Source organism: Hippocampus bargibanti, linkage group LG03, assembly GCF_051943395.1.
Source record: "Hippocampus bargibanti isolate YZ-2025 linkage group LG03, ASM5194339v1, whole genome shotgun sequence".
NCBI lineage: Eukaryota > Metazoa > Chordata > Actinopteri > Syngnathiformes > Syngnathidae > Hippocampus > Hippocampus bargibanti.
Window position 1 is genome coordinate 12,229,209 of NC_142736.1, and position 24,954 is coordinate 12,254,162.

The following is a 24,954-nucleotide window of genomic DNA, read 5'->3' on the forward strand; positions in this document are numbered from 1 at the left end:
GTTTCCTTTTGTTTCCTTTAAAGGACAATCGACGTCACTCTTTGTTTTTTAACTGACACCAGAAAAACGTTTTATAGCATCTAAAATACCCAAAGCATGCAATATGATATTTTTAGTCAAATGCAAAACACCAATAAAAATGACTTAAAGTGTCCAAAATCTGCAAAAAATGGAGCTGCGAATTGGGCATTTTCAGAAAGTCCCGCCCCCATTTCGTGACGTCACGCCAAGACGTTTTGCATTGCTTGTGAATCAAAACAATGGCTTCAGATTCTGAGAATATGCTTTCTTGTTACACATCCAGTTATGAATATGATTCAAATAGTCTTGATGAGCAAAGTATACATGTTTGCAATCGATTAAAGAATTTATTTGGGCCATTTTGAGGCAAACAGGCGGGGGGCAATGTCTCACCCAAAAAGAGGCAGAAAAATTGCGACCAGCTCCGGTGAGGAATGAATCAGCCCATTTCCACAGGCTGATACATTCCTTCCATGGAGTTTGCCTCCCTCTGCTGGCGGCTTTTGGGTGTAAGACATGGTTAAAAAAAACAGTACAGCAAAATACATTGACGTGATGGAAAGACGCTACAATGCGTCTTTTTTACGGTGACGAGGCGGTCCTTTTCTGACGTCACGTACGGACTCGTCACCAACTCAAAAACAAGACTTTAAAGAACTATGAAAATAATCTTTGGATCGTGATTTATTTGGAGACACATGGAAATAGCATCAATGAGCTCTACTAGAAATAGCATACCGTATGTTCCGGTGTATAAGGTGCACCTGAGTCTAAGCCACACCCTCAATGAATGGTGTATTTTCAAATGTCTTCCATCTATAACCGGACTATAAGGCACACCTTCAATGAATTAAAGTTTTCCAAGTATAATATATACATATATAAAAGTTTCCCAAATATAAAGCATACCACATTATAAGGTGCTTCAGTAAAGGCTGGGGTTAGGCACTACTTCTTGGAAATTGAGTCATTGGCTGCTGACAGTCGTTTCGAGACCTGTGGGGGCTCAATATTACTTCACATAATGCACTGGGCCATCTTTTGAAGAAAATGAAGGTTTTTGGGTGTGCCTTGTACACCGGAAAATACGGTGAACACAAAGTAAGAAAGAAAGAAAATAAACACCCTCTTTTGGGATGATTGTTTCTGCCTGAGCTTAAAACCATTTTTTACATTATTTACCTTGGTCTGGTGATGTACGAGCCGAATCTCCAGCTGAAGCATTAATTGCAGAGATGAAGACGCAAGATTCTCCTGTAACAGAAAACAAAGACCATCTTTGAACGTGAATTTCTTGTGCCCACTGACATTAGTTGGTGAAAAAGAAGTCCAAGATAGCACCGGGGTAGGCAGCCCTCAGTAAATGGACAGTCTGCAGCTGGATGGATGCATGGCTTGAGGAGCCCGCGATGAGAAGAAAGGAGCGTCACGGATTTACGTAGGACAGGAGATGTGAGACAATCACTTTTCGTCAATGGATGCTACAGTTTTGTGTTTGCTTTCAAAATTAGCTTGTCGCAGACGGCCACATTTAACCATGACATCTCTGATCCACTGGTGAAATGGGCGCTTTGATCCTCTCCTCTTTCAACGACAACTGCTTCATACAACAAAGCGGGTGCAGAAAGTGACACAAAAAGACAGACAGATTAACTAACTGTCTGTCTTCTTGTGTCATGTCACATTTTTGTTTGTTTTGACTTCAAGATGGTGCCGTGAGAGTGGCTGCCTTTACAGCAGGTCCTGTATTTAGTTTTTCTACTTCATCCTTTCCCTTCCCCTTACTTTCATCAATTTGCTTCTGTGAAATGTAAATTTCCTCACTGCGAGACCAATAAAGGCTAATCCAATCCAATTCAAACACCACATGCATTTGACAGCTTAATGACGAGGATGCGATGCGATTTTCAGATGTAAAACAAATCTCTCTTACTTCCAGTAGTGGCGGAGCAGGAGATGGGGTCACTGGTGGAGCGGACAATACGTGCCAGTTTGCGGTACCTCCTGGCTGCACGGAGCACTCGAGGCCTCTCTGCGGGTGAACGTCCACTTTGGGTTGAGGTAGAGGGGTGCTGTGGAGTCGAGGAACAGGACCAAACACTAAAGCACAATCTGGGGCCCCGTAGCCTGCTGGGAGGAGATGGAGAGGGAGAGGGAGCTAAGGGACTGATGGCGAAGGTTTCCCCAGAGGAGGACACCGAGGTTGGGGAGCAAAGTTGAAGAGGTGGGGAGGCGGCGACAGCCAGGGGGAGTTTCCGACTCATCATTCGTGCTTTAATGAGGGAACGCGGTGACACTTTTGGTGGCTCTTCTGGCAAATGTTTGGCTGATGCAAGCTCATCGCAGAGGTGCACGGAAGGCCCCAGTTCGTCACATGCATGCGAGTTGTCTGCGGAATCCTCTTGATCCAAATTACTGTAGTTTTCGGAGGACCAGTCTGGAGAGCGTTCAAGGGACTCCAAGGGAGTATGTGAGGATTCACTGAAGCCAGTGTCGCTGGGGCGAGCGTGGGTGTTGGACGAGACACGATGGCCTCCATTCGTCGGTGCAGTCTGGTGTGCTCTGCAGGGAGAGGAATCTGAGCCTTGGACTTCGAGAGAACACAACTCCTCAGAGGAGCAAGTGTGGTCGTGATCAGCATTTTCTGACGCCATCAGGGATGCACTGTCTACAGAGGCTGAGAATGTGAAACACATACACCATCGGTAATAAAAAGATGACAGCATTTTTTTCAATCCAAGTGTCTTACCTTGAGTGCTGAGTCCTGCTGTTGTGTTTCTCTCACATAAACTGGATCCGGTGGCCTGTTGTTCAATACTGCTGGTGACCTGTCAGCAGCAAATTTTCAGCAGAATAACTTTGTATTAGTTTCATTTACTGTTTTAATAATTATTATAATGTTATTTTGGTTGTGGTTCAAGTAAAACGTGTGAGGCCTGGAGTCTTCAATAGCAACCAAGACCAGTAGAGGGCACTAGAAGACCACAGCAATTTATGATTAGTTCTCTTTTTATTTTTTCCATTGAAAGGGTAACTGTTAATAATAATAATAATAATAATAATAATAATAATAATAATAATAATAATAATAATAATAATAATAATAATAATAATAATAATTCTAAAGGACACATTACAGTCACAATGTAACTATTGTACACATATTTCAAGCATCAAACATTCTTATAACGGTCATGCAAAGTGGTAGCAGGTATGTTTCTTGTTCGTACAAATTATTAGATATTTTCAAATATTAGTTGACCTGCATCTGAATTTGATTTTGGTAAGGGGATGGTTGTGAATTTTTTTTTTAACTGAGAACATTAATCACGTGAATATTAGGGAAATGGAATATGTTACAAAGAAAATGTAAAACAGTGCGACATCTTCAAGCTTTTTTTTAAACTGTAACTAATATAATTCAGAAAAAAAGTGCGCACAGAACAGTGAAAAACTTGCTCTCCTGGGAAAGTTATTGAAAATGTTCAGAATCAGCAGTATATACAGACATGGTTAGATTGAATAATCTCGGAATATGGCTCAATAGTAATGAACAACTTTAGGCCAGTAGAGAAAATGAGTGATTGGCTTATGTTGTCCACAATTGCACACATTCCCAGATGGAGAAACAAACTGCATTTTAACTCTTAATCCATCCATCCATTACTTGATCAGTTTATCCTCACAAGGGTCATGGGGGATGCTAGAGAGACACATTAAGTATTTTTTTTCTGATGAAAGAAGAGAGTCAGGACAACCGACGTGAGTCGGGACAACCGACGCCTCTGGACAAGTTGTGTCCATAATTTGTCAAATCAATTCAAATGACTTCTACTGAGCGTATTTTACAAAGCTTCCACCGCATATAGCTATATTTTATGTTTTAAGACTCGCGCTGAATATTCAGGAAATCTTGTTTTCGAGTTCATGACGATCCCCACGTGACGTCACATTTAGAATGCCCCTGACCGAGAAAACGACACACAATGCATTTTGCGGTACTTTGTTTGGTCTAAAAACTTCGTGTTGATCCACGCTGATGGCGAAATTAGAAGGAAAACACATAAATAACATGATGGTGAATTGTTGTGTGTTGCACCAAGAAAACTATTTGATATCCGCTGACACAAATTCCCAGCAGACAAATCAGCCCATTTCCAACGGAGCTTGGGCGCCATCTTCTGCATTTTCTGGGATGCTACATTGCTGTCATTGACGACTCAAATTGATATGGGAGGACTCCTTTAATCGATTGCAAACATTTATGCTTTCCTCTTCAGAACTATTTGAATCCTATTCATAACTGAATGAGTAACAAAAAAAGCATCTTCTCCGAATCTGAAGCCATTGTTTTGACTCTCGAGCAAGGCACGATGTCTTGGCGTGATGTCACGAACTGGGGGCGGTACTTTCTGAAAATTTGTTGCAGTTTTAGCACACTTTAAGTCATTTTTATTGGTGTTTTGCATTTGACTAAAAATATCAGCCTGCGTATTTTGGGTATTCTAGATGCTATAAAACGTTTTTCTGATGTCAGTTAGGAAGAAAAAATGGTGTCGGTTGTCCTTCAAGGTTTCTTACGCTGCATTGAATGTAGTCCTAATGTAGTCCTAGTACTGCAATTTCAGTGAAAATGACAAAAACGTTGGCACTGGAGTGGACACCTTTTTGTACATTGTCTGCCAGTTTATGAGTTAAATGCATGACATGAGAAATGGGCATGGAAAAAATACAATAACTGATTGTCACTGGCCACATAGGAAGCCTTGCGGGAAGTAGTGATGGTCCTCACCTGGCTTGCAGGAGTTTGCCCCACAACAGACTCATATGGTGGGGGCAAGTCAGTTGGGTATAGCGTCCCGGGGCTGTTGATCGGCATGCCATAAATGGCACTAAAAGGGGAATGGGGGAAGTCCAAGTGCAGGCCTCTGTAAAAGACATGATACCAATATTTCTGACCCACAATAATAAATCATAGTAGTGTGGGACTGAAGGGCCTGTAATTAATTTAACCAATTTAATCATTTTAGTCACATACAATATCTGTTTCGAAAGTTCTCTGTTTTATACACTTTTTACAAAAATTGTAGTCTCTTCCTGATCTCGACTGTGCTTTTTTTTGCTTGTTTTATTTAAATACTATCACTCTATTCCTCGGGTAGAATTAACTTAGCAGGTGATGAAAGATAGCTATTCGATTCTTGAGCTTATGTCAACATTATTATGAAGTTGCAACAGTTTAATTACAGTAAAGTCTCGTTATATCGATATCGGATATATCGATAGTCCCGGTTATATCGATACTATTTCTATGCACGCACTGAGAAAATTACATGCAAACAGGGTCGGATATATCGATAGTCCCGGTTATATCGATATTTTTTCGGACTCCCTTGAATATCGATATAACGAGACTTTACTGTATTTTGAATTGTCAATAATAAATGTAATGAAAAAATCGAGCTTCCATTACCATTGTCCTGAAAAGCTAAATCTGGTTGTTTGTTAAACGTGGATGATTTAAAATTGAAGACACTCCGCTAGTAGGCGACATTTGGGGAAACCACCCAATATGCAATAAAAAATGGGGTACTGATGAGAGGTCTTTTGCGTCTCACCTTTGTCCATCCATTGATGGAGTGCAGGTGTACTCAGGGGGGTAATAAGGCGGTGGGGGAATGGGAGGAATAAACTCATCAAAGTCCAGCGTTTGGTGAAGGATGGTTCCATGGGGAGTCATACAATCAGCGTTGAGCTCTCTTGTTCGGTGTGGCATGAACTGAAACACATCAAAAGAGACACGCTGTCATTCGAGATGTCCCTGTTTGTTATTTCTAACAATAAAGTCCCCACAGCATCCCCCCTCGGATATAGTTGATTCCGCTGCGCTACTGCTGTTTCAAGCACTGGCAAGCTGCAGTACAATTTCAAGATTTTTTTTCAGGTCCTATTACGGTAGAGTGATATCTCAGTTTATGAACATTTAATTCGCAAGAATATAATTTTGGCATACAAACTAGTTTTCGGCAACTAGTTTCCTTGAGTGCATACGTGGTTTGTTATCAAGGATACTTTTGCTATTATGGGACCGAAAAAGACCCCAACACAGGCTAGTGTTCAGCCGAAGAGGACACAAAAGAAAATGACGGTCGAGCAGAAGAAGGAGCTCATCGAAAAACAGGAACGAGGTATGCGTTTGGGTGACTTAGCGGCCCACTACCAGTATGCTAAGTCGACCATTGCTACGTGTGGCTAAGGGTGTTTCTGTGTTGTCTAAGCAACGGTCTCAGGGCAATAGAAGTTGAAAAGCTTCTGTTGGTTTGGATTAACGAAAAGCAGCTCGCACGGGACATTGTGAGTGAGGATATTATTGCCGAGAAAGCACGGCAACTTCACTCATCAAGAGGCAATCTGGAAGTTCGTCATCCTATTGACAACTACCATCAAAAAGGTAAATAAAACAACTTTATTATACAATAGTTTATTTATTTCATTAAAATACCATAGCACATTCATTATACATAAAACAAGGTATATTTTGTGTAGTTTTAAGGCTTATGTAGTATATTAAAAGTATATTTTATGGGGACCTGGGAACGGATTATTCTCATTTTTAATGGTTTCTTATGGGAAATAAATGTTTGGCAGATGGACTTTTCGCCTTACACACACTTTCTGGGAACCAATTAAGTTCGTAATCTGATGTATCACTTTATTTTCAAATTTTCCAAGTAGGATTTTTGTTCACAACTTGTCCACATTTCTACTTTTCTACATTTAACGGGTAGTATGCAGAACCATTTTACTCTACAAGGAATATTATTTCATTCTGAACACCATTCATTGAATTCATAATTGTTTTTGCACCGCCAAAGCTTTTACTTTTGATCTATGCAGTCAAATAAAAAAAACAATATTTTTTTGGTGCGAAAACCAAATATAGCTGCCCATGTTAATTTCCCTCATGGCAGGAGGTATTAAGCTTTTCTTAATAGTTTTATTGCTCCACATAAAATGACAAGGAAAGTTAATTTGTATAGTATAGCACCTGTGCAGAACAAATGACAAGAGAGTTTCAAACATTTCATTCCACTGCAAGAGGACAGGACATTGGTAATGTGGTAGTTGACCTCGGATGACTTTTGCTAAAATGAAATGATCTTTTACAGGCTTAGGATGAGGAATTGGAATCCCATCGCATAATTCAATTCAAGGGCGATACCGATCATTTTCTCAGTGAAAGCAAAAAAAAAAAAAAAAAAAAAAAAAAAAAAAAAAAAAAAAGGCCTTTATTATTGTCCACACTCACCATCTGCAGCACATCAGTGGAGACAATTTGCATGCAGCACATGGCTGTCGCCAGGGCACAAACAATGGTAGAGATTACGTTTAAGGCGCACACGCTGAACAGCAGCTCCTATGACAAGAAACAGGAGGAGGAAGCAATGAGATGAGTGAAAAGGACAAAGGTATAAACGTTACCATCACAACACTGGTGCCTGTGCAAACAGTACATAAAGTCCACACTTATTGCAATGTGGTTGTTGTTTGCAACGTGCAAAGTTTGTCAAATCTTCTTACAGAGTACACTTTGGACCGAAGCTATGCCAGGGTTAGTGAGAGAAAGAACACATGGACATCCGTGTTTATAGTTCCAACGAGGATCTCCATAAACTTGAAATGAAACACTGACTACAATAACAGTAACAAGGTTAAACGTAATATGTCTATTTTTACAGACTAGACTAAGGACTATTCCCTTCGGAGCTTCCCTTCGACATAAACCGTTAATAACCGTATTATAAGAATTCATTTCCTGGTGGACAGCACAGAAACACCTACTGCATGAGAATCGGATGCAAGGGAAAAATATTTCTTGAAGAAGACAGATTCCAGCAAAAGTCTATAGTATATAGTATTCATGTTTACCCACAATGCACGGCGTGACAACATTCCTTCCATCCGCTCCTTCTGTATTTTCTCTACAGAGTGTGAAAGTGGAACCCGGTGCATGGCTGTGAGCATGTTAGCCAAATGAAACATTGTGAGAGATACCGATAACCTTCCTCGGGACAACTGCCGCTACCTGGAGCACTCTGGCTTGGCCTTGCTGAGATCATGTTGTGCATGCGTATTATGTCATACAATTTTCATTCCAGCCACTATTTTGGACAGCAATTTTCGAAAATGTGCACAGTTATACAATGCCGAATTTTCCTCTCTGTTACTGCTCGTTGATAGTGCTTATGGAGGATGGTACAGCGAATAACGTCATATATTTTGTTTGGACAAACATGGATCAAGTGTAACCTGGATAATTAGATGCTGTGTCCCAAGTCAATTTGGGGAGAGATTTTCACAGCAAAATTATAAATCTTCCCTTGGATGCATACATTATTGCATCGTTTCATCCCACTGATAAATTATAGCCCCAGTGCCAGCTGAAACCAAAGAATCTAAAGAGTTGGTCATGGTCAGTGTTCTATACACCCACGACAATAAACGGTGAGTCAGTCTCAGGCGTTCAATGGTGCAGTGAAGAAACACACACGGCTCAACATGTTAATTAATCACAACGCGCCTGATTGTCAATCACTGGCTGCAGATGATCACATGACATTGCTTGTCCGATTGGTTCTTTTGGGTAATATACATCGATTAGTTGTCAACATGTGACTGCCGTCGTAGTACGTTGTGCAATTAAAACAAAACTGTATATACTTTGAAATTTTCTATTTTGAGCTCATTCATTGCCAGACGTCCAAAAATGTGTCCACTCCAGTGCCAGGGTTTTTGTCATTTTCACTCAAATTCCAAGACCCACAAAATGTTGAGTGTTAAGACTACATAAACATTCAATGCAACGTAAGAAACCTTAGACTCTCCTCTTTTATGAGAAAAAAAGAGTTAAATCTTAAGTTATATGGGTCTGGAGTAATATGAGGTGCAAGTGGGGGCGTCTGTACCAAAGGCAAATGCTGCTCCCTCTTGGGAGGGAAACACACTGCCAGAGGTCTGACCAGTGCTTTATCGGCACCCCCGCAAAAAACACAACATTTTTTTTCCCCACTCATGAAGGGTTTGGGGAATATAAATATTAACTGGTTGGACTTGGTATGTCTAAAAGCATGGAGGAAGAACATGTCAGCTACCTTGCTATCATCAATAGCAGGAGAAGAGTAACGGTCATGAGACATGGTAAAGACTCAAGGGAGAAGATCATGACAGCTTCTGGTTCCACATAACTCAACATCTCTGACGATGTGGTCTCTTAATAAAGGTTTATTGCCCTAATTCCCGGATGTCGTTGAATGAGAAATGATCACTCAGATAAATGTACTTGATCTTTCCTATTTTCAAAAGCACACTTCATCTCGAGGAGTATTTTATTTGCTTATCAATGTTTTATAATCAATCAGCGGCATAAAATGAACAGATATGATGATTGCCCTTCCAGCAATAAAAGCCCAGTTGTATATCATTCGGGTAGTCGAGATGGTCTTCCCGAGATTATGCACTTGCAGCCAAGCCGGATGACTTGTCCTACATACTAAGAGGTTTGTCACTTGGGGAAGGAAAGAAATGTTTGTGCCAAAATTCACTTCCTCCCGAATGAATGTCTAACTGGTGAAGCTGGAAACAGCACCTACATTTTCCACATGGACAATACAGACATTAACAGATTTAATCCCTTTTCAAAAATAGATTTTTTTGAGTGACATTAACTCATTCACTGCCAGACGTGTAAAAATGTGTCCACTCCAGTGCCAGGGGTTTTTCATCATTTTCACTCAAATTGCAGACCCGCAGAATATTGAGTTTTAGGACGACATACACATCCAACACAGCATTAGAAACCTCGGACTCTCTTCTTTCAGCAGAAAACAGTTAATTGCTAGCTGATTATGTTCTCGAGATATTGGGTGTTAAAATCAGGCGGTTTCTTGCCATTTGCCCAATTTCTCTCAAAAAGCCAAGAAAATGAGCTTTTTTGTCTGCAGAGAAGCAAATTCAAGCAGAAGGGTGATCATGGACCATATTTTTAACTTCAAGTGACACCTCAAACACCTGGACAGTTTTTTTTTCAATGAAACAAAAAAAAAGAAATGTATTTAGATTTATAACAGAAACCAGAAATACAGAACAAAAATAATCTATTTACAGATGTGTGCATCCGTTTGAACTACTGTATTTACAAGTGTGTGCTTGAGCTACATACAGGTGCGTGCGTGTACATCTCCATCTGCCTCTGTGTAAGCTCTCAGTCGTACAGGAGTGTTCCATCGATGAGAAGGTTTCTTCAGCCGTCATCTGTACTCTTTGAAGGTGTCGGACGTTTCGCCTCCTGTCCAAGAGGATAGGAGGCGAACTGACGTTCGCTGACGAAGCCTCTTGGCTAGGAGGCGAAACGTCAGACACCTTCAAAAAGTACAGATGACGGCTGAAGAAACCTTCTCATCGATCCCCATCTGCCTTTTCGCAATCTCTGTGGGTTGGGGGGATACTCCACTTCGACTAGGCTCTGGAGTAATATTTACTAACATCATCATACTGTACCATTTTCATCTCTGCTGCTTGTAATTGTGGCTTAAATGATTCACCATGATTACTGCTCTCTCCTCCATTAAAACATGGAAAGGAAGGCCCGCCTCCTCCATGTTCTTAACGGGGCGATTGGAGGCTGCATTTTTTTAAGCAATGTGCAACTGTTGCGCCCCCCCGAGGTACGCACCTTGAGACGCAAGCGTATGGTATTGCAGTCCCTCAGTGGGTTCAGTTTCAGCGTTTCTCCAAGGTTGTTGCAGCTTGAACTCTGTTGCTGGAACTCACAGCAAACACACACTCCATCGCTGTCAAACTTGAGCTGGAAGAAGAGGAGGAGATAATGAATTTTCATTAATCTACCCACATCAGACAGGTCGACAAAAATTAAGGGGCAAGAAAGTCCTTGTGTTTACACTTAGAATTAAATGCAGTAAAAAAAGTGCTGCAGTTTTACAGGAAAAGGGCTATTGTAGAAGAATCCATCTGTTCAACCGACGAGGCATTGTGAAATATGAGGAGCTACCCAGGGAGGGATTGCAGTGGAGCACACCTTTGCAATGTGTCCCAGATTGAGAGAAAGCAGGACATGAACTCCACAACCATGAGTTAATTCTGTTTGGGGAGTGGAGGGGAGATGCAATAAAAATGCAATTGGGACTTGGGGAGGATCTCTGGAGATCCACATGAAGAAGGAAGTTGAGGTCCACAGAAGTAGACCCAAAAGCAACCTCTGTTTGGGAGTTGAGCGGTGTGCTTTGGTGTGATATCCACTTTCAATTTTAATTCTTGAACATAATGAAGGGTTCAGTCGAACTTGTTGATACCGAAGGGTCAGGGAATCGTAAAGACATGTCAACAGTGTAAAATAACATGGAATATAGTTTTCTACTGGCACTAACAGCTACTCTATATGTTCCGTAGAAAAAGAAAAAAAAACAGGTTCTCTCCTGTCACATTGGTAATACTGTATCACACTTTTAATACAGACACTTCACTACTTATGAACATTCATGTTACGAAAAACGGTACATACAAACATTTTTGTAGCAACATATGTAGTATTCTCTCCAGTTGTACATGTACAGTGATACCTCGGCTTACGCTTTAGCTAACCAACTTTTCGCCTTACGAACATTAAATCCGCAAGAATATAATCTTGGCATACAAACTAGTTTTTGGGAAACACACGGAGTGCCACGGTGGGTGGCGGACTAGTTTTTGGCGGAAGAACACCAAACCACATGGACAAATAGCACCACGTTGGCTGCCGGACTACTTTTCCACACCCACTTTCTCTGAGTGCGTCCGTGGCATACATGGTTTGATTTCAAGGATACATTTGCTCTTATCAGACCGAAAAAGACCCGAACCACCGGCTACTGTTCAGCCGAAGAGGACACAAAAATAAATTACGATCGAGCAGAAGAAGAAGATCATCGAGAAACACAAATGAGGTGTGCGTTTGTGTGACTCAGCGTCCCAGTACCAGTGTGCTAAGTCGACCATTGCTATAATCCTGCGGAACAAGGAAGCTATCAAAGGTGCGTGTGTTGCTAAGGGTGTTTCCGTGTTGTCAAAGCAACGGTCTCAGGCAATAGAAGAGGTTGAAAAACCTGTGTTAATTTGGATTAACGAAAAGAAGCGAGCATTATCACACAGAAAGCACGGTAACTTCACTCGGATATCGTTAAGAGGCAACCTAGAAGTTCGTCATCCATTGATGATTTCAAGGCTAGCCACGGATGGTTCGAGAACTTTAAGCGTCCAACAGGGATTCATAGTGTCATTCGACATGGTGAGGCAGCCAGTTCTGACGATGAAGCTGCCGAAGCTTACAAGGGATCATTCCTCAAGATGGTGGAAGAAGAAGGCTACGTTCCTCATCAAGTGTTCATGCTGATGAAACTGGACTTTTTTGGAAAGAGATGCCTAACCGGACTTTCATCACACAGGAAGAGAAGTCATAATCATAAGACTATGTATGAAGGATAGTCTAATGGAATGTGACTCTCCTTCCAACCAGTAACTCCCTCCCTCCTACCTCCACCCACTCCATGCCATCAAGCCGTCAATGACAACACAAAGGTAAATACAATGACTTTATTATACGGTACAGTTATTTTTTTTAATTACAATATAATCACACATTTATTATACATATAATACGGTATATTTTGTGTAGTTTTAAGGCTTATTTAGTAGAAAATTATGTTTTATGGGGACCTGGGAACGAATGATTTTCATTATAATGTGTTCCTATGGGAAATTAATGTTTGGAAGACACACTTTTTGCCTTACACACACTTTCTGGGAACCAAGTAAGTTCATAAGCTGAGGTATCACTGTACATATCTTTATAGAGTAAATATTTTCTTAATTGCTTTTTTTTCCAGTACAAACCAATAAGGTTATTATCCAATCCTTAAACATACTTAAACATCTCTCTCTTGTTTCTATTTATAATTGTATTTTATTTATTGCATTGACACGTATCATGACCGTAAGACAGTTGAGGTGTGCCGTCGGTGTGACTGAGGAATTCAAGGTGGAGGTGGGACTCCACCAGGGGTCAGCTCTGAGCCCCTTCTTATTCGCTATGGTCATGGACAGGCTGATAGACGATGTTCGACATGAATGTCCTTGGACCATAATGTTTGCAGATGACATTGTGATCTGTAGCGAGAACGGGGAACAGGTGGTGGAGGAACTAGAGATGTGGAGATATGCCCTGGAAAAGAGAGGAATGAAGATCAGTCACAGCAAGACGAAATATATGTGTGTGAATGAGAGGGATCCAAGTGCAAGAGTGATGCTACACGGAGAAGAGATAAAGAAGGTGGAGGATTGTAAGTACTTGGGGTCAACTGTACTGAGCATTGGAGAGTGTGGAAAAGAGGTGAAGAAGCGTGTCCAGGCAGGCTGGAGAGGCTGGAGAAAAATGTCAGGTGCTAGAAGGGTTTCAGCTAGGATGAAAGGAAAAGTGTATAAAACAGTGGTGAGACCAGCCATGATGTTTGGACTGGAGACAGTGCCACTGAAGAGAAGACAGGAAGCAGAGCTGGAGGTATCAGAGCTGAAGATGTTGAGGTTTTCTTTAGGAGTGACCAGGTTGGATAGGATCAGGAAGGAGTATATCAGAGGGACAACTCATATTAGAGGCTTTGGAGAGAAAGTCAGAGAGGCCAGACTGAGATGGTTTGGACATGTCCAGAGGAGAGGGAGTGACTATATCGGGAGAAGGATGCTGAGCCGTGAACTGCCAGGCAGGAGACAGAGAGGAAGACCGAAGAGGAGGTTTATGGATGTGGGAAGGGAAAAGCCGACAGGAAAAGATTTAATTTATTGCATTCTATTTGTGATTGTATTTTATTTATTATAGTACCTATGCTTGTCTGTGACTGTAAAGTGTCCCTGAGAGCTTTGAAAGGCGCTTAAAATGTAATGTATTATTATTATTATTATTATTATTATTATTATTATTATTATTATTAAATGAACCTTAAAGGACAACCGACGTCTCCGGACAAGTTGTGTCCATAATTTGTAAAATGGCTTCAAATGACTTCTACTGAGAGTATTTTAATAAGATTCCACCGCATATAGCTATATTTTACGTTTTAAGACTTGCGCTGAATATTCAGGAAGTCTTGTTTTTGAGTTGGTGACGAGTCCGTACGTGACGTCATTAAAGGAACGCCCCTGACCGAAAAAAAGACACATTGTAGCAGTCCTTCCATCACGTCAATGTATTTTGCTGTACTTGTTTGGTCTGAAAACCTTGTGTTGCACCCAAAAGCCGCCAGAAGAGGGCGTCCAAGTTCCATATAAGGAATTTATCAGCCTGTGGAAACGAGGTGGCCACAGGAGGTCGCCATTTTGTGCCTCTTTTCTAGGACGCTACATTGCTGTCCAGATGCCTCAAAATGACACAGAATAAATTCTTTAATCGATTGCAAACATGTATGCTTTCCTCTTCAGAACTATTTGAATCATATTCATAACTGGATGTGTAACAAGAAAGCATATTCTCCGAATCTGAAGCCATTGTTGGCTGCCAAAATGCCCAATTCGCAGCTCAATTTCTTGCAGATTTTGGACACTAAGTCATTTTTATTGGTGTTGTGCATTTGAATAAAAATATCATACTGCGTGTTTTGGGTATTTTAGATGCTATAAAACGTTTTTCTGATGTCAGTTAAGAAACAAAAAAGTTAAGAAACAAAAAAGTGACATCGGTTGTCCTTTAAACATACATCCAAAATATAGCACTGAAGCAACTTACGAACAAATTCACCTTATGAACGACCATTCGTAATGTGTCTCGTTCGTAGGTTGGGGAGTGTCTGTATACTAAATGCGAGACGCACAGTAAATGGAAATCTTCCCCTCCTGAAGACACACAAAAGTTAGAACAATTTTTATCTTTCGTGCCTGTACTTTTGTTTGCGAACTGAGATGTGCTGCTTTTTTTGCAAATATGGATTTGCCCGGTTTGGGTACTGGTTGAGTCACCAAATGTCATTCTAATTATAAACAACACTCTATGACGTTTATATTGGAAAAATTTGCATCCCACAGGAATTTCACAACTTACTAATGGGAACAATTTCATTAATTCTGTTCAAATAGGTAAAACAGCCATCTTGTGGCGTTGTTACGGTGGCTTGGAGAAGATCCCATCACATGAATTGGTGTCTTGTTTTGAGGATACCTTATTTTCCGCACTATAAGGCGCACTGTGTTATAAGGTGCACCTTCAACAAATGATATACTTTAAAACATTTTCCATATATAAGGCATAGTAGATAATAAAACGCATGGTCAGCGTTTTAAAAAAAAAAGTAAGGCATTTGGGTGCACCTTATAGTGCGGAAAAATACAGTAATTTTAATGATTACCGTATTTTCCGGTGTATAAGGCGCACCGGACCCACCCCCAATGAATTCTGTATTTTAAAACCTTTTCCCACATATAAGGCGCACGGACTATAAGGCGCACCTTCAATGAATGAAAAAGGTTTTCCAAATATAAGGCACACCACATTATAAGGCACTATAAAACAGAGGCTGGGGTAATGCTCTACTTCTTCCACTGTGGGAAATGGAGTCGGTGGTTGCTGACAGTTGTTGCGAGATTGTGGCTTAATATTACTTCACATGTAAGGTGCACCTGTGTATAAGGCACATGGTCATCTTTTGAAGAAAAAGAAGGCTTTGGGTGTGCTTTATACACAGGAAAATACGGTCATTAGCACAGAAATATTTCTGCCTTAATGCAAGGTTCAAATCACACATATTGGTCCGATAGTAATAAATGATTGAACACATTTTATTTCAAACGACTCAATGGAGTTTATGGTCCCCAGTTTTATGCTATGTTTCAGTCTAGCGCAAAGTGTGGTCAAGCTGTGTGAGTGGAGCTTTTTTTTCTTTTCCTATTTTCTAGATTTTTCAGGGTACAAATTGGCTGGGGAAAAGTGGCTGTTTGTTCTTTATTGTGGAATGGATAGGACCCAACCAACAGCCAATTGTCGCGGCTCTCTTCATTTCCATTGAAATTATTGCTGAAGCTGAAATAGACTCGAGTAGTCTGTGTACGACATTGGCATGCGCGAAGTGCGTTTGTACAGGTGGACTGCAAGATCCCACCTTGCAAATATCATATATGGCTTCACACGAATGAGCAATAAGAACACACGGAATTTAGCTGCAACTCGATCTGGAAAATTTCTCAACACAGTCAACTTGACAAGAAAATAAAATGTGTGTGTTTTCATGCCAAGTGCACATGGCTAAAAAAATGTGTGCAATTTTATTAAGCCCTCTTCTCCAAAACGCATGTCAAAGAAGAATTAATATTGTATATGATTGTGAATATTGTCATAAATGGTTGTGACTGTGTCTTTTCTTTCCCTGTGTCTGTTGGATCTGTGCACATGTCTGATTTAGGAGAAAGCAGTCCAGAGGGTCCTCCACCTTTCAACCTATATCAACGTTCTAGGGATCTTGAACAAAATAAGTGTAATAAATAGATGGATGATGGAGGTTGGGAGTGGGCTCTGGAGTGGCTCATATAGTCTTACCAGCTGACATTCCTCGAGGGCGTTGACCAGCTGAGCATTCTGGCAGGAGAGGATGGAGCCTGCCAGGTTGAGCATCACGCAAACTGCTGACAACAGCATGAAGAATGTGATCTGCAACAGACAGAAGGAGGAAAGAGGGAAAACAGTAAATGGAAAGATGCCAAGCATTGTGTCATTTGCTGTTGGTCAGAGAAGCACTCAAACTCTTCGTCGTGTCCCTGGCATTGAATGATCGCACCCTTGGAACTGACCACCATGGTGGACATTTGTATTGATGTTACAAAGTAAATAAAAATTATTTGTTTGTATCAACATCATGTCCATGTTGAGCGACAGACATACTAGAATAACACATTTTAACTCAAAGAAGAAAATATGCAATTTTGCAGCTTTGACATTTACAGGATGTGTCAAAGTCAAGGCCGGGGTGCCAAATCTGGCCCGCCACTTTATTTTATTCGGCCCACATAAGCAAATCAAACTTGTGAAATTCCATGATGCTTGCTTGAGTCTTAATTAAAAATTGTAATCGTCCTATGTAAACCACAATAACAGTCATTATTCTTGACTTCAGATTTGAAAAGTAGTTATTCATTTTTGTGCTTTCTGTATGTAATATGTGGAGGGGATGAAAGATTCTAATGGTTTCCTCAAACTCATGAAGGCCCTCGAGAGGAAACCATAACGACAATGTGGCCCGCGGCAAAAAATGAGTTTGACACCCATGATTTACAGCACGATCCCCTATTCCCCAAATTGTAAATTTCCCCATTGTGGGACTATTAAAGGCTTTCTGATTCTGACATTCTGTTCAAAGCCATTGCAAGATGAATTTGCCTGGCAACAAGAAATTGTTTATCTATATTATTTTACTTTTAGAGGTGAAGTGCTGAATTCACTTTTTCAAACTTTTCTTCAACCAAATTACTGGGTAAACGGCATACTGAAAAATGTCGTGACCCAAAGTCAAATTTGTCCTTGAAGAGAAGCGTCAACCTGTGATCAAGCATACACACACACGCGCACGCACACACGCGCACGCACACACGCGCACGCACACGCGCACGCGCACGCGCACGCGCACACGCACACGCACACGCACACGCACACGCACACGCACACGCACACGCACACGCACACGCACACGCACACGCACACGCACACTGTCGTGCGGCGAGACAGCAAGCAGGTGGAAAGTTGGTAAAAGTTCACTCAGCCAGATGCAGGAAGGGTATTGTCAGTTTTCTTTATTTGAAGTTGATATCAGTTTTCGGCAGACCCCAGGTAACACCGCTCTCCAGCTTGTCCTTTGTCCCTCTTCTTCCTCCTCGAAGTGACTAGCTCAGGCTGGCTTTAAAGGTGCTTCACCTGAGCTTCTGGCCAATCAGGTCCCAGCGGCAATTGGCCATTCCCAGGTGGTTGCAATCACCTTCTCAGAGTCAATTAGTGGTCGCCCAACTCAACTGTTTTGGATGGGGAGAAATGCGCACCTTTCTCCCATCCAAAATCCAGAACACACAAAATTATTTAACATTTCTTTTAGCATCATGACATCATTCACCCCCTCTCCTCAGAGTTCAGACATTCTTGTCAAATAATCAGCAATAACATTTGTTGTCAGGGCAGAGAATGTCATATGTGACAGGTCCTATTCTCCTCGTCACAGCGTATGGGCCCTGCCACTTTGCCAGTAGCTTACTTGATCCCATATGCAACAATATTAACACCTTCTGTCCAGGGTGCCAATCTCTCCCTGATAAATTCTTGCCGTTATTCTCGCTGGAGATCCTCTTCCAGCTCCTGACGTTCTGCATCTTCTGTTTCTTTCTGGAATTCTGGGTTCAGAAACCATGGGAATTGCAGCTTGTCTTAGATGATGAAACTGTGGAGGTTGGGCATGTTAGGTAACCCAACTTGGGAGTTTCTTGTGCGGGAGGAAGGTTCGTTGGCCTGGATGTTCGAGAGTCAGCGCCCTGGGGCTGCGGTCCCAGAGGAGGATAATGTTGACTAGATCGACTGTCAAATGTCCATTCTTACTTGTTGGGTGCATCTGATCTCTAGATCTGTTCGATCAACATCACCTCTTGTCTGAGTCTTAGGCTTCACCACTGGTTCCATCTCACTCTGCTCAGTTCCATCCTTGGCTTGGCAACTGTCAGACGCCTCATGGAAAAGAAGAACGGCATCTTCTTGGGGCAACTCAAGCTTCTGGTTTCCTTGATCCCCTTCAGAACTCTTCAGTCCAGTTTGATTGGCCCGTGCTACACAACCTCTTCCTCGTCCCACCTTCTCCATCTCGGCTTCCTTCTATCTTTTCCACTTCAGCAAGGCGTAACGATCCCACCTTCTTCATGCAGGGTGAAACGATCCCGCCGCTGCCACCAATTGTCGTGCGGCGATACAGCAAGCAGGTGGAAAGAGGATAAAAGTTCACTCAGCCAGATGCAGGAAGGGTATTGTGAGTTTTCTTTATTTGAAGTTGATATCAGTTTTCGGCAGACCCCAGGTAACACTGCTCTCCAGGTTGTCCTTTGTCCCTCTTCTTCCTCCTCGAAGAGACTAGCTCAGGCTGGCTTTAAAGGTGCTTCACCTGAGCTTCTGGCCAATCAGGTCCCAGCGGCAATTGGCCATTCCCAGGTGGTTGCAATCACCTTCTCAGAGTCAATTAGTGGTCGCCCAACTCAACTGTTTTGGATGGGGAGAAATGCGCACCTTTCTCCCATCCAAAATCTACGAAACACAAAATTATTTAACATTTCTTTTAGCATCATGACACACACGCACACACGCACACACACACACACACACACACACACACACACACACACACGCACACGCACACGCACACGCACACACACACGCACACACACACACACACACACACACACACACACACACACACACACACACACACACACACACACACACACACACACACACACACACACACCAATCATTTCTTATTGGTGATAGAGGCAGCAGTTGAGCTCAGTCTTATTTTACTTTCATTCCAATCATTCCGCTGGCCTCTGTTTCCCCCCCAATATGGAGACTAAGAGACTTGATAGGGTGTCATTGATGTTTTACATTGCAGATAATTCTTTTGAGCTTGTAAATTATTAATTATAAAAAAATATATCTTAACATTCAAATCATGTCTCAGTTTGGATATTTCAATTTAGACATTTGAGGTGACATCTCATAAGTGCCAAGGAAGAAGTCCAAAATGGCACCTGTGTAGGCAGTCATCAGCAAGTGCTCTTATGAGCTTTTGTTGTTGTTTTTGTGAGTTGTGCGTTGTGTGGAACAGGTACGGATTGTTATTCGGCATTTATGGCCACAACATGAAACTGGGGACCATTGTCAAGGAGGAGACTGTGCTGAGAGGTTGCGCCTTTTCGGCAGTTCACATTTTCGACAGCACTGCTTTTGATTTGGGAGGAATGTCGGTGCCATTTGACTGTCATCACTGAACAGCTCTGGGGCCAATGTGCATTTTTGTGCCTGTATTGGGCAGCATTTTCACAACCCCGCTTTGTTCAGCGGAGAAGAAGAAAGGGGCGTCGGCGCTGAGCGCCGATGCGTATGTGGAACTGTCGCGGCTTGGAATTAAAGTGGATTTATGTGGGACAGGGGATGTGAGACAATCTCTTTTCATCAACGGATGCTATAGCTACTGCTTTCAACATTTAGCTTGTAGCAGACGTGCACATTCCACCATGATGTCTCTGATCCACTGGTGAAAATGAAGCATTATCCTCTCCTTTTTCATCTCGAACGGCTTCATGCAACAAAGAGGGTAGAGCAAGTGCTTAAGATTGAATGACTGTCTGTCATGATCTGGTTGGCGACCAACAGGTGGCGCTGTCGGCCCCGCTTGCCCCTGCACAGATGCTGGTCGTTCCCCATTAGTGGCGGACTGCCACGTTCGGATTGGTGACCCACGGGTAGCGCTGTTAGCCCTGCCTGCTGCCTCGCAGGTGCTCGTCGTTCCCAATCAGTGACACTCAAAAGGACACCCGGCACAACCATTCGTGGTTGGGTCATTGTTTGTTTTATGATGTATGCTTTGTATGCAATTGTATGCATTGTATGCTCTGCATGTGTTTGTTTCACCGTGGTGGACTTTTACTCCTGGTTTTCTTTTGATACTTTGTACTTTTTCTGTTCAGATGATTTTGATGTTTTAGATTTTGTTCCTGCTGACTTTATTTTAATACAATTTGTCAAACACAACCTCCTGCTCCCTCCTGCCTGCTTTTTGGGATCCGCACCCGCTATCACCACCTTGTAAAACGTGACACTGTCTGTGTCTTTTGTGTTGTTTCACGTTATTTGTTATTTAGTTTTTTAGTTTTTTGGTTGTTGTTTTGACTTCAAAATGGGACTGTGAGAGTGGCCGCCTTTACAGCAGGCCCTGTATTTTGTTTTTCTACTTCTTCCTTTCCTTTTCTTTCATGACTTTGCTGCTGTGAATGTAAATTTCTCGACTGCGAGTCTAGTGAAGGCTAATCCAATCCAACCCAATCTACAGACAAAATACTAGTTTGTACTAGACTGCATCAAGAGATTGAGCTTGTGAGTTATAAAAAGAATAAGACAGCTTGCTTCTTCACAGACGGGTGATATAGGTATGAGTCAAAAAGTCTGCAAGAGTGGGTCTGCCAATTGGGGGGGGACACTAAATACAGATATTTGTATTTTTATGCCAATTCTCGAAAGAAAATATTGATAGAAACCTTGATACTATCCAGCGCTATCTCAGGGTGTACTCCAATCTCTTTGGATACGCTTCACAAACTTGCCCTTGAGTCAATGTTAACCACAGCCATGTTGTTTTTTTTTTTTTTTTAAGGTTGTAAAATTCCCCAATAAAATAGTTCTCAGGGATTTGCCGATTTGCCGTGATGTTCCCGATCACAGACAAATTGGAATGTCAACTACTGATGTAAATAAAGTGGACTATACCCCCCATATATTCACTTTCACTAATACACTGATATGTCTATAAGGCTAAATTTAACAAAGTAGCTTCCCTCCATCAAAACTCGTTATTTTCAGAGTATCGCCTGAACTCATCAGAGCTACTTACAATAAAACTGATTTTTAATATCTTAGATATAAACACAACAACTATATATTAGATAATAAATCATTGAGGTATGCAGTAATCCTGCAAATCCTCCAGACTTTTATTTTTTTTGTCACATAAGTGCTGCACACCAATGCCTTCTCGTTTTAAACTAAGATCACATTGCACCTTTGAGCAGCTTGTCATTAATTACTGCAGAGCTGCACAGCGCATGTCAAATCGGAAAATAGACATGAGGAGCGTGGGGTAGATTTACAGTGCACGTCATCATCACACCATTTAACACTCACAGCACAGGACGACACACTACAGTAGAGTCACTATTCATCTCTATGACACCCACTCATAGATTACATCAGAAGACCCGAACGGAGTTCAGGTGTGTCATTATGAGTCTCCATATCTGGCATGGAATAAAATATAGCTTTGGCAGTTCCAATCCTTTATCTGGCAGAAGATCTATCAATTTTTTTCCATGATGAGAAATTTGTTTTGGATTTAGAGGGATAGGTATTGAAATTTTTAATTATGGTGTGTAAATTTGTATGGTTTGCGACATGGATTGAGGAGGAATTTTAGTCGTTTCAGAAAGTCCAGGTTTAAATCCCATCTCAAAAAATAGGTTGGTAGAAGTCTGCAACAACAAAAAAATAGACAATTGTATTCATGTTAAAAGGAGATCTGTTTTCCTTGCTGCAAGCCCATTGGGCTCTGACGTAAGCTCATGTTTCACTGCTGTTTATTTACATCAGAAAAAGCCGTTGATAATGTCAATGATTTCATGTTGTAATGGAAAAAAAGAGTAAAATATCAACATATATAAATAAGGCTATGACCTGGGGAGTACACTTCCTACAGAACTATTTATTGACCATCTCATACGTCTGTGTAAGCTCTCAGTCATACAGGAGTGGTACATCGATGAAACGGTTTCTTCAGCCGTCATCTGTACTTCTTTGTAGGTGTCGGGCGTTTCGCTTCTCATCCAAGAGGCTTCGTTAGCGAACGAAAAAAAATAAAATAATATATATATATATATATATATATATATATATATATATATATATATATATATATATATATATATATTCTTTTCCTTTCGGCTTTTCCCTTGACGGGGTCGCCACAGCAAATCAGTGTCCTCCATCTTTAGAGGTTTGATCTGCATGTTTGTTTTGGCTGAATACGAGCCAACAGGTGTAGTTAAAAGTGTGCGCTATGGGGGAGGATATATATATATATATATATATATATATATATAAAGAGTGTGAGAGAGAGAGAGAGAGAGAGAGAGAGAGAGAGAGAGAGAGAGAGAGAGTCCCTGCACTAAGGTTGGCGGGAGCTGAGGACTATTCCCTGAGGCGACACTGGAGTCCAAGATGGCGCCCGAGTAGGCAGCCGTCAGCAAGTGCTCTGATGAGCCTTGCTTTTTTTGTTGTTTTTGTCTTGTTTTTGTGTTTTCTTTTGTCACTTTGTGTTGTTGTGCGTCGTGTGGAACAGATACGGATTGTTTTACAGCATTTTTGACCACGACATTCATCAAGGAGACTGTGCTGAGCGGTTGCGCCTTTTCGGCAGCATGAATATGCCAGTACTGTTTTTGAAAGGGAGGAATGTCGGTGCCATTCGACTGTCATCGCTGGACACCACAGGGGCCATTGTGTTTTTTTTGCGCCTGTAATGGGCAGCATCTTCACAGCCCTCCTTTGTTCAGTGGAAGGTCGGTGCTGTTGGACAGTCTGCGGCTGGATGGATACATGGCTTGAGGAGCCCGCGATAAAATGGAAGGAGTGTCAGCGCAGAGCGCCGATGCGTATATGGAACTGTCGCGGGATGGAATTGAAGCTGATTTATGGGGGACAGGAGATGTGAGCCGATCTCTTTTCGTCAATGGATGCTACAGCTTTGCTTTCAACATTTAGCTTGTAGTCGACGTGCACATTCCACCATGATGTCCCTGATGCACTAGTGAAGAGACGCTTTGATCCTCTCCTCTTTCATCTGGAACTGCTTCATGTAACAAAGAGGGTACAGAAAGTGCTTAAGAATGAATGTCTCTCTGTGTCTTTGTGTTGTCATGTTATTTGTTATTTGTTATTTCGTGTTTTTTTGTTCTTTTGACTTCAAGACGGCGCCACGAGAGTGGCTGCCTTTCCAGCAGCTCCTGTGTTTTGCTTTTCTACTTTCATTTCTTTCATCACTTTGCTGCTGTGAAATGTAAATTTCTCCACTGCGAGACTAATAAAGGCAAATCCAATCCAATTACTTGTATTGTCCTGATTATGGTCTTTGACTGGCCTGATTGCCCCATTCGCTCTGGCATCATCTTCATGTATGGTTCTGAAATTTTGATAATCTAACTTCATTAACCATCACATGTTATCTCAACTCATTACATCTCATGATCAATACAGAATCTAATGAGTCACCTTCAGACTATGAGTGTAACAGAACAAAATCACTTTATGTTCTTGGTCATTTTTACCCGGATGTAAAAATCTACACAAAGCAGTCAAGTAATAGGTGACATAAGCAACAACTGTTTCTGAGATGTTATAAACATACTTGAAAAGAGAGACATCATATTTTCTATCCCATTGGGATATTTTAGAACTGTTTTGAAGAAAGGAAAAGGAAAGGATATCAAGCGCTTTAGTCAACACAAAAATGGAAACGGTCAAAACGGACCCCTTAACATAATATGAGCATTAAGGCTAAATAATATACCTAAATGGATGTTTGAAAATGTTTCATTCAGATCAGAAGATGTACACCTTACATTTGCTAGTGTTTAATTTTTCCAAAGTTAAGTTGAACTCCGGTGTGTCCGATTATGAGGTTACACTTTTGAACGGGAGCACATCAGTGCCCTCATAAAGCTTGGCAAATCAGTTGTTAGTCTGCAGCAACACTGTGACGGCACTCATTTCTTTCTAATTATCTCTTGTCCTCCAGAGACATGAGTAACGTTTTACTTCAACTCAATGTATTGCATCGCTGCGATCCGGTAATCCTCTGCATATGCACTATATACATTGGTCCTTGGGCTGCACAGGTCCAGAACATTTGTCATAAATATACTCTTAGGACAGCTCATGATAATTGAGCACAATTTAATTAGTGCAGTATGCAATTAAAGCAAAAAACAGTCAAGAAAACACAAAACACTGCCACAGCCGGCTGTCCTCGTTCTCCTGATAATTGTAAACTTTCT

General features: G+C 41.4%; 1 protein-coding gene across 1 annotated transcript in view; it reads right to left on the reverse strand.

Annotated features, from left to right (window-relative positions):
• Positions 1-24,954, reverse strand: part of entrep2 (endosomal transmembrane epsin interactor 2) — a 107,733-nt gene that overhangs the window by 8,329 nt on the left and 74,450 nt on the right. The window contains exons 3-10 of the mRNA XM_088993229.1: positions 16,649-16,759; positions 10,754-10,885; positions 7,331-7,438; positions 5,640-5,800; positions 4,814-4,949; positions 2,771-2,849; positions 1,955-2,698; positions 1,204-1,275 (exon numbers count right to left, since the gene is read on the reverse strand). Coding sequence (XP_088849355.1) covers positions 1,204-1,275; positions 1,955-2,698; positions 2,771-2,849; positions 4,814-4,949; positions 5,640-5,800; positions 7,331-7,438; positions 10,754-10,885; positions 16,649-16,759 — 1,543 coding nt within the window. The remainder of the gene's footprint in view (positions 1-1,203; positions 1,276-1,954; positions 2,699-2,770; positions 2,850-4,813; positions 4,950-5,639; positions 5,801-7,330; positions 7,439-10,753; positions 10,886-16,648; positions 16,760-24,954) is intronic.